Below are 10,045 nucleotides of genomic sequence, written 5' to 3'. Positions count from 1 at the left end.
GAGGAGGAGGGAGAGGAGAGGGAGAGGAGACAGGGAGAGAGAGACAGAGAAGAGAGGAGAGAGAGAGAGAGAGAGAGAGGAGAGTGTGTGGTGTGTGGTGTGTTGTGGTGTGTGTTGTGTTTGTGTGTGGGTGTGTGTGTGTTGTGTGTGGTGTGTGTGTAGCTGTGTGTGTTGTGGATTCGTCCACTCAAAAACACTCAGAGAAGCAGCTGGAGAACAGCATAAAACATGGCTTCAGAAGTTTGCACAGATCCCTGCCTCAAGAGCTGCAAGATAAAAAAAAAACCAACAGGAACTACAAAAAAGAACCCCACCTATTTTAAAAGTTTTACTTCTCCACCCTTTTGGTTATGCCCAGGAAATGGAACATTCGGGGAAAAACACCCCGCCACACGCCATAAAAAACCTAAAGAAAATTCCACCTGCAAAACACTATGAAGGTGGTTAAGGTACAGAGGAAAAGCCAGCCATGATGTTAAGAGAACAAAATGTCGGGTCCAACCAATCTGATAACATTCTTGATAGGATAATAGAGCCTGTGGTAAGAGAAAGCGGTGAATGTGTTTATACCTAGACTTTAGTAAGGCATTTGATACGGTCTCGCAGGATATTCTTATCGATAAACTAGGCAAATACAATTTAGATGGGCTACTATAAGTGGGTGCAACTGGCCGGATAACCGTAACTCAGGAGAGTAGTTATTAATGGCTCCCAATCCTGCTGAAAGTGAACAAGTGGGTCCCGCAGGGGTCTGTTTGGGACCGGCTCTGTTCAATATCTCTCATCAACACCTTAGATGTTGCATAGAAAGTAGTGCTTATTAAGTTTGCGACGATATATCAAACTGGGAGGGATTTGCATTGCTTTGGAGGACAGGGTCAAAATTCAAAATGGGATCTGACAAATTGGAGAATGGTCTGAGGTAAACCGGATGAAGTCATATAAGACAAATGCAAAGTGTCCATTCATTAAGGAAGAACAATCAGTTTCACATACAGAATGGGAAGGACTGTCTAGGAAGGAGTATGCAGAAAGAGATTCTAGAGGTTATGGTGACCACAAGCTAAATATAGTCAACAATGTGATACCGTTGCAAAAAAGACAAACGATATTTCAGTGATGCATTAACAAGTTGTGTTGTAAACAAGAACACGAGAAGTCATTCTTGGTGCTCACTCCTGCGCTGGGTTAGGCCTCAATAGGAGTCTGTGTCCAGTTCTGGGCACCGCATTTTCAAGAAAGAATGTGGAGAAATTGGAGGGGTCCAGAGAAGACACGAGAATGATTAAAGGTCTTTAGAGAACATGACCTATGAAGAAGGATAGAAATTGGTTTGTTTAGTTTGGAAAAGAAGAAGATAGAGGGACAGATAGCAGTTTTCAGGTATCTAAAAGGGGTCATCAGGAGAGGGAGAAAACTTGTTCACCTTAGCCTCTAATGATAGAACAAGAAGCAGTGGGCTTAAACTGCAGCAAGGAAGATTTAGGTTGGACATTTAGTAGAAAAAGTATCCTAACTGTCAGGGTGGTTAAACACTGGTATGAATAAATTGCCTATAGGAGGTGTGAATCTCCATTTCTGGAGATGTTTAAGAGTAGGTTTAGATAAATGTCTATCAAGACAGTCTAGCCTTAGTATTTGTCCTGCCTATGGGCAGGGACCTCTCGAGGTCCCTTCCAGTCCTAGAGCCTATGAAATCTATGAATTCCTACAAAACATACTACCACACCTAGGCTGCTAATTATGTGTCAATGGGAGATACTGGCTGAAGAGCCAGAACTATACTATAGATAGCAAGATCAGGCCTTATGGTATCCAAATACCTCTCCCCAAACAAATTCTAAAATCTTAATGGTAATCTTGTCTGAAATCCAACTCTAATTGAAAGGCCAAACAATAAACAGCACATCCATAGTGAGGTTCTGCCAGTTTACAATTACCATGTATTTATTAGTACAGATATTTTAAAAAAAAAGAATCATAAGATCATTTTAACATTATGTCTACAACACTCCAAACAGAATTATGTTTTAAAAGAAATTTTCTGTCTAACCATATCATAGCCATTGCAAGCTTTTGTTTGAATGTATACCCTTGCAAAATGTCTATGAGCTTTTAGGCCTTATATCACCGTTTTTGCTCCAGTAATCATTCACTAAAAGCCCCAACCTGCGAAACGTGTATGCATGGGAGCTTCCAAATGCAATAATGCTTTGGGATCCAGATATAAACTTTAATAGTGCCAGCCGTAGACAGCACTGCAACTTTCTTGGTCAGGGTGTGAAAAAAAACACCCCCCGATGCTGCAACAGTACAGCGCTGTAATGAGCCAGATACGCAGCGCTCCAGCTGTGTAGGCCCGTCCCTCAATGGAGATAGGTTGTTGTGCGTGGAGCTCTCCCACTACTGTGCCGACTAACAAGCAGATGTTAAGTTGCTGGAGCGGCAGCACCTTATAAGTGCTAGTGAAGAACGTGCCCTCAGAGAGGTAACTAGCAGAAGATCAGCTACTTAAAGCCACACTAATCAAAAAAAAAAGTCACCGATTATATTCTTTTATCTGGATTGTCTCTACATAGAGGCATCCACAAGAAAGTAAGACCATCACTGCACCTAATCTTCACTTCTAAAAAATATCCATACTTACCAAAGAGGTGCGGCACATCTATGGCCTGGGCGACATCCCGCCTCCGACCTTTTAACCGTTGTCGCTCCGCCAGAGGAAAGCTATCAGGCTTTGCACTCCACTCTGTCCAGGCTCCCGGAAGCACCGCGTTAGATCCCCCCCTCATTAGGCGGCTATGCCGGGGACTCGCGATGTCCAACCCCAGCACCCCCTGCAGTCCATTGGCGGGTAACCACAGCCAGTGCTAGCTCCAGGTAGTGCGCCTGCGGGGGAACGCACGCAGAGTCTGTCTGGCCGCATCCAATGTGGAGTCGAGGGGACTGCTGCTGTCTGGGAGCACTTGAGGTACAGTCGCACCAGGGCCTGAACGTTGAAACCCTGCTTTCCATGTCCAACCCCGTAGGACCCACCGCTGATCCCCTCGCCCCTAACACACCCTCGATCCCAAGCACGAGCATCCTCGAAACCCTGCCTGTTTCTACAGAACTCTGTTGAACTTGCACAGCGTGGGTCCTAAGCACTAATTTAAATACCCATAACCAACCACTTGATGTCTCACTTTCCTTCGTATTTTCAATGTTGTCACTTGTTTGTTTGTAGTTTTGCTTGCTGTGTTGCTTTATTACTTTTTTTACTGTCCTATGTGCGTGCAGTATTAATCAAATTAAGAGTTGACATCTCAGAGAAATTTTATAGCCCAAGTTGAATGCCTTTTACTCTCCTTTCTAATATCAGAAAATACTGTATTAATATTTGTGATGAGAGCATGACTATTTCTAGTTGACTCATAGATTTGTTTAGCATCTTAAAGCTGAGCTATGTGTGCAGATAATATGCATGCAAGAGGGATAGTTTTGTGTACTGCAAAAGTTGGTAGCATGCTAGTGTTTTGGCATATGCTTCATTTTTGAGAGCAGCTTTCCCTGAAGATTTAGTGGTCTGTGGTAGGAGTAGGTTATTAAATTGGGCGTCTGGTGCATATTTTCTATAATCATCATCACTCCCATAATCGCATAGGTTGTTGGGGCATCATCACTGATGAGCAATCAACCAATTGTCTCCACCCCTGACGATTGTGTGTCAGTGCTCGAGTTTCCGCAAAGTCCATTCCTCTCCACACTTTTATGTTGTCAATCCATCTCTGCTTCTGCCTGCCTCTTCTCTTCCCCTCTACTGTCACCATATGATGAGCATGTTTTTTATGCTTTTACTTAATGCCCATGATTTTGTTTTATTTATATAGCTGTTTTCAGTATGCCACATTTTGGTGTGTTTACTAGCTTGAGTTGTTAGAAAGGATGATAAAATACATGTACTCGAAGGGCAGTGTTAATTTTCTTTTTATTTGATTTCATATTAAATAAACACCTTAAGCAGTGCACCTTGTTAATTATCCCTTGTTTTAATATTCTTCCTTCTTCTTCCATACCTATGAACTGTTTAAAAATATATATTATAGCTATGTTTTTTGTTTGTATGGTGGTGCGCATCTGCACATCACCTTGATATTAGTGTTGCACATAACAAAATTCATTCTGCACATGGATGGAAAAAATTAGCGGGAACATTGGATACCACTACCCCGTATGGGGTTTGTCACGGAGTCCCCGGGCAATGCTCTGGAACTGCTCCCCACAAAGCCAGTCAGGACTTTGGGAAGCCTCCTCTTCCTTGGAGCAGACTGTCTTCAGGGCAAGAAGCTCACATGGCTTCACCTTCCTGGATCAGACCTTGGAGCATTCAACATATGCCCCTCCGTGCGCTTCCCACAGCGAGTCCGCCCAGGCGGGGTCCTGGTGAAGCCAGAGGGTCCTGCAGGGGGGGAAGGGCCCTGAGCATTTGTTGCCAGGAAACAGAGTGTCAGCCATTTATGCATGCTGGAGACTTAAGAAATGCATAGGGGAAACTGAGGCACCCACACAGTATTCAGAGGAAACATTAAGAACAGTCCCACTTCGTCACAGGGTTTGATTACTTCTACACTCACCGCAACCTAGGCTCTTTAGTTATATCAAACCATACAAGAAAAGTTGAGGTTGAACAAAAGTACATAGAAAGACAAAGACCCCAAATGCCTCAGCCTGTTTGGGAGGAAATTGTATTGTATGCCTTGGCTTTGCTAAAAATAATGGTGGATAATTGCCAAGCACTGCTAACCAAATATGACTGGTTGACACTCTTCTCTGCAAAGCTGCGTCATGACATCAGAGAGTAGCTTAAGGCTATAATTAAGACGCCTTATACAGGTCTATGGCCATCACAGTGACCATGCACAATGTATTGTGGCGCCAAGTTTTGGACATCCTGTGAAAGGAGTAGGTCATGACTGAAGACTTGCCTTCTGAGGACTCAGAGCTGTTTAGCAAGAAGACAGTGGTGTGCACATGCTGAAGGACTCCAGAGATACTCTACATGCTCTGGGGATTTATATCCCTTCTCTGTAATTCAAACAGTAGCATCCCCAGCTACAGCCCAGACTCAGTGCACACTGTCTTACCACCACTATGATGGAATATCATGCCAAAAAGAGCCCAAGATATGAGATTGCCAGCATATCTCTTCCTCAGCAATGCACACTACTTCTTCGACATGTGAACAGATTTGATGAGGTGTTTGAAGCTGCAGCAGACTCAGTCTAGAGAGCAGAACTTTCAGAAGCCCCTTCACTCTTTTACACTGTGCACAACTTGTCTTGATATCAGACAGACGGGTCTTTAGGCCTGGTCTGCATTACAAAGATTTGCCAGCATAGATGTGTTGGCTAGGAGTGTGGGAAAAAATCACACCTCTCCTGACATAGCTATGTCAGCTAAATCCATGGTGTAGCTGCAACTACGCCAACAGGAGAGTGCTTCTGTCGGTTTAGCAAATGTCATTAAGGGATGTGGTGTAGCTATGCCAGCAGAATTTCTCCTTCTGCTGGCTTATGCAGCATCTACACTAGGGGACTCGGCAAGCATAGCTATACTGGCCCAGGCTCTGTAGCAGTAGTTCTCAACCTCATTTACCTTTGTGGCTTGCATATGCAGCTCTCTATGTGTTACTGGGCCTCATCTGTACAATATATATATTACTGTATGGCCCTGAGGATGTCACATGGGCTTCAGCTGTGTGCTGATGGGGCTGCAAATGGCCCGTGAGCCACAGGTTGAGAACCTGCTCAAAGCTCTAGGTCCAACCTGCCTTAGCCGTTCTTTTACAGAGAAAAGGTGGCGATGAAGCTACATCCCAAAGTCATCCCAAAGATGGTTTTGGAAATCTGCATGAACCAGTCCATCACCATACCTGTCTTCTCTCTTGGTATTGAATGCAGCTTTGTGAAGAAGAAGCTGCATGCTTTTGACGTCTCCAGAGTCTTGCTCTATTACCTCAGTAGGACTGCCTTTCTGTCCCTGCCTCCTTGTGGCTATATTTAACACCTTGAAAGGCCAAGCTATCTCTTTTGCAGAGAATCTCGAAGTGGATCACACTGTATTTTCACCTCCTATCTATTGGCTGGTGTGTCGCTCCCTCCAGACGTCAAGGCACATTCCACCTGGGCACAGGGAGCATTGTCGGCCTGCTTCAGAAACGTTCCAGTCTCTGAGATCTGCAAGGCAGCTACATTGAGTAACTTTCTGTACTTTTGTTAAATGTTATGCACTTGACATGGTAGCTAGGTTAGATTGCAAGTTTGGCAGAGCAATCCGTCAGTGTGTTTTATACAGTTGGAATTCCTGACTCCCACTGTCCAGGGGGGATACTGATTGCCAGTTATCTACAGTGGGATTTATATTGACACAGGCTGAAAGGTAAAGTGGTTGCTTACCTTACAGTAAGTGTGGTTCTTTGAGATACTCATTGTGAATCCCATGACGCACCCTCCATCCCCACTTTTCAGAGTCCTCAGCAACACAGAGGTTGAATTGCAAGGAAACTGTGGGAACATGGTGTTGCCTCCATTCCTTCCCCAATTTTGCTCTTGTGTGAGAGTATGAGGAGGCTTATGCTGCATGTGTTGCCCTAACAGACACTTTTAATCAAACAAAAAAAGTACTCGCACCTACAGTGAGATACATGCTGACATCATCATCTCCCAAATCCCTTATCTTCCCCCTCCCATAAAAACCCTAGTTACTTTAGTGTAACTAACTGTTCTGTTTTAGCACTTGTGATGGGTTTCCCTGTGTCACCAGGGATAGAAATTCACGATACTCTTGTTTTGCTGCTGAACAAATACAGTAAAGATAGAGACGCTTCAAATTTTTCTATATTTCTTTACGCAGAGGCCTAAGCCCTCATCTAGAGAGTTTCTGTTTAGGACACAGCGAAGTTAGTTGTGTCCTTTGCTGTGGATTTTCTGCAGAAATTGCCATTGTTGTGTGTATTGGTTCAAGGGCAGTTCAGGAACTGAACTGAGGCCACCAACTCTGTTAGGAGTGCTAGTGATAATGCAGGACTCAGGCCTGTATATTCGCATGAGATAGAATTTTGGGTCTTGTTTGCCTGTTTGATTTTTGATACATCCATATCCTTACTAATATGTGTGAACAAAGACACTGTGTGTTGCCTTTGCCTAGCCAGGTGGATTTGATAGTATAATGGGAACAGATAAGAACAGTTAAAGTGTTACTGGGGATGGTGGGAGTTTGTCAGATGAGCATACACTGGAAGGCTGGGTGGCTCCTCTCTCAAGCCAAGGTCAGACTGCCCGTTAGGAGGGGAAAGGAGGCTTGGTGGGGAGGCACTAGACATACTTAGAGCCGAGGAAAAGCCTGGCCTTGGTCAGTGCACAGCCTCACTCCGTATCCCTCCCATGGGATACAAAAGAGGTAGGACGAAGAGCCCAGACTCATGACCCTCCAAAACGGAACATGACCATAAGTTGTAAGAGGTGGGACCACGGGCATGCATTGCAGGTATATATGGGGCTACTAAGAAGGAGGTGGGGGGAATAGGAAACAGGGACACAGGCAAAAGCTCTGCGATGTCAGAGCTGGGAACGGGGACATGTGTAAAAGCTCTGTGACCTCAAAGCTGGGAATGGAACACTTGGAAACAGACTGCCAGCGTGTGGAGCTATGGATATGCTTGCTTGAAACTAACCCCAATAAATATTGCATTGCCTGCACTTCGGATTTCTTGTCTTCTGCTTTCTGTCTGTGTTACAAGAACCAGGGTTGGGCACATGTGCCACTTCCTCCGGGCCCATGGGGTGCTCAACCCCCCTCTCTGCCCCAGGTCCTGCCTCTACCCGTCCTCTTCCCCCCCAAGCCTCCACCTGCATCTTTCTGCCCCTGCTCTGTCCCAGGCCCCATTCCACCCCTTCTCCCAACTCCCTCCCCTGAGCATGCTCCTCCCCCTTCCTCCCAGAGCCTCCTGCACACCCCACTGATTGCTGGAGGCAGTAAGTGCTGGGAGGGAGGGGCAGGAGTTGATTTGTGGGGGCTGCCAGTGGGCAGGAGGCATGCGGGGGGGAGGAGTTGGCTGCCAGTGGTTTCTAAGCAGCCCCTAAGTTTTTTCCGTTGGTGCTCCAGCCCTGGAGCTTCCACGGAGTCAGTGCCTGTGGGTGTGAAGGGAAAGCCCTCTAACAAACTCACATAGCATTTGGTTACCCTGCAGGTTTTTTTGGTGGTCACTCTCAGCCTGAGCTGGATTTTAAACCAACGATCTGTAGATGAAGGTCTCAAGAGGTCATTACAGTTCCTTGAGCCATCTAGTCAATGTTGCTGAAAAGGTTCCAAACTTTGAAAGAGCAAGCTTTATTTGTACATTCAGTATTTCTAATATTTAGTTTTGTGGTACTTATTCTGTTAAGCAGTTGTATAAATAAGTGAATATCTGCGGACAAGATGTTAAGTAAAATGCTAAAGATTAAGTAGGGCTTCTGATTTTAGATTTTAACTGATAACACCAATAAAACACCCCTGATTCTGGAAAAGAAGAGAAAAGAAAAGAAAACAAACTGGTGTTTATAAAGTAAACCTGGAAATGGTTACTTGTATCTAAGGGCTTGTCTACATGGCTCAGTAATGCACACTGTCAAGAGTGTGATTTCTAAAGCGCACTCATATGTTGCGCATTAACTGGTCTGCGTAGCCCCTATTAATGTGCATTAAAACTTCCCTAGTGTGCTTTAATGTAGTGCTGGTTGAAACAGTACTATGTTAAAGTGTGCTAAAGAACATTACAGAGAGATTACTCATTACAGCATATACTATTATAATGAATAATGTGTATAATATACATTACTCATTACAAAATATACACATTTTTGGACATCTACATAAGCTCAAAAATTTCCAAAAAATAGACTCCCCCAAAATGAAATTACCTTATTAAACCCTGAAAAACAGAAGCCCTAAGATTAAACTATCCACATTAGGAAAATGATATTGCATTTGTACTGGCTAACTGTATGTTGACTACAAAGCTGTTTTTTAAAATGTAAATTACTTATTTATTATTTTCTCCATTTTTAGCATGTATAGAAAATATGATTCAACTAGAATAAAGACAGAGGAAGAAGTCTTTTCAAGTAAGAGATGCTTAGAATGGTTCTATGAGTATGCAGGTAAGCTGATATGTACCAATGCCTAATCCTGACAATTGTCTAAATTTGTATTGAAATTTAAAGACATTATTAAGAGATTTTTCCTAGAAATTTAAATCTGAATACAGAGGTTTCTTGGTAAAGCAAAGAGTTTAAAAAAGAATCCTTGAATAAAAAAGAATCCTGTTTATAGATAGATGCCAAAGAACTCAAGATGTGCCAGTGTCTGAAAGCATAATTAGCACACTGAAGCCAGTATTTTCCCGAAGCAAGAAACATTTCAAATGCAGATAATAGGTCACTATTTTGGTTTTAAATTACACACAATTATAAATAAATTAGTAACTGTACATGAAACAAAATCAAGCTTTAATTGTGGTTTATTGCTAAAATCTATACCAGAATTTATTGCTAATATCTGTACATTAAATTATGTTTCCCACTGAAGTTTGTTTAACTCATTGATTTAGAGCTCTGACCCCTTACCATTGAGCAGTGTAGACACCTGGTGACATGGGCCCCATTTAAAAAGGGGAAGGAGGTTAGCCATATTTAGTTTGTCACTTCTAAATCTGGTTCCAATTCAAAGCAGAAAATGGAACTGATTCCTGAGATCATATTTCCCCAAGGAGTCTTTCCTTAGAATATTTTTCATCACTAAGCATGAGGGTATATTTTAGCTTCGTTCTCACTATTGTATATTGAACAGGACTTGACTTGGCAATTTCTTCTAGGACCACCTATTATAATATACTTTATCTTCTGACAACATACAGGCAGTGACCTGCTATTTTTGCAGAATAGTACACAAAACTCTCCTAAAGGAAGCTATTTGCAATGGGAGAAAATAATTCTATAGTACAGTACTGCAAAGAGCACTGAAGGGG

At 43.2% G+C, this 10,045-nt stretch overlaps 1 protein-coding gene across 1 annotated transcript in view; it reads left to right on the top strand.

Annotated features, from left to right (window-relative positions):
- DCUN1D4 (defective in cullin neddylation 1 domain containing 4) overlaps positions 1-10,045 on the top strand; it is a 115,733-nt gene that overhangs the window by 49,292 nt on the left and 56,396 nt on the right. Inside the window, 1 exon segment of the mRNA XM_075066462.1 lies at positions 9,088-9,179. Within this exon segment, the coding sequence (XP_074922563.1) occupies positions 9,088-9,179 (92 nt within the window).

Source organism: Chelonoidis abingdonii, chromosome 5, assembly GCF_003597395.2.
Source record: "Chelonoidis abingdonii isolate Lonesome George chromosome 5, CheloAbing_2.0, whole genome shotgun sequence".
NCBI lineage: Eukaryota > Metazoa > Chordata > Testudines > Testudinidae > Chelonoidis > Chelonoidis abingdonii.
This window is presented reverse-complemented; position numbering and strand designations above follow the sequence as displayed.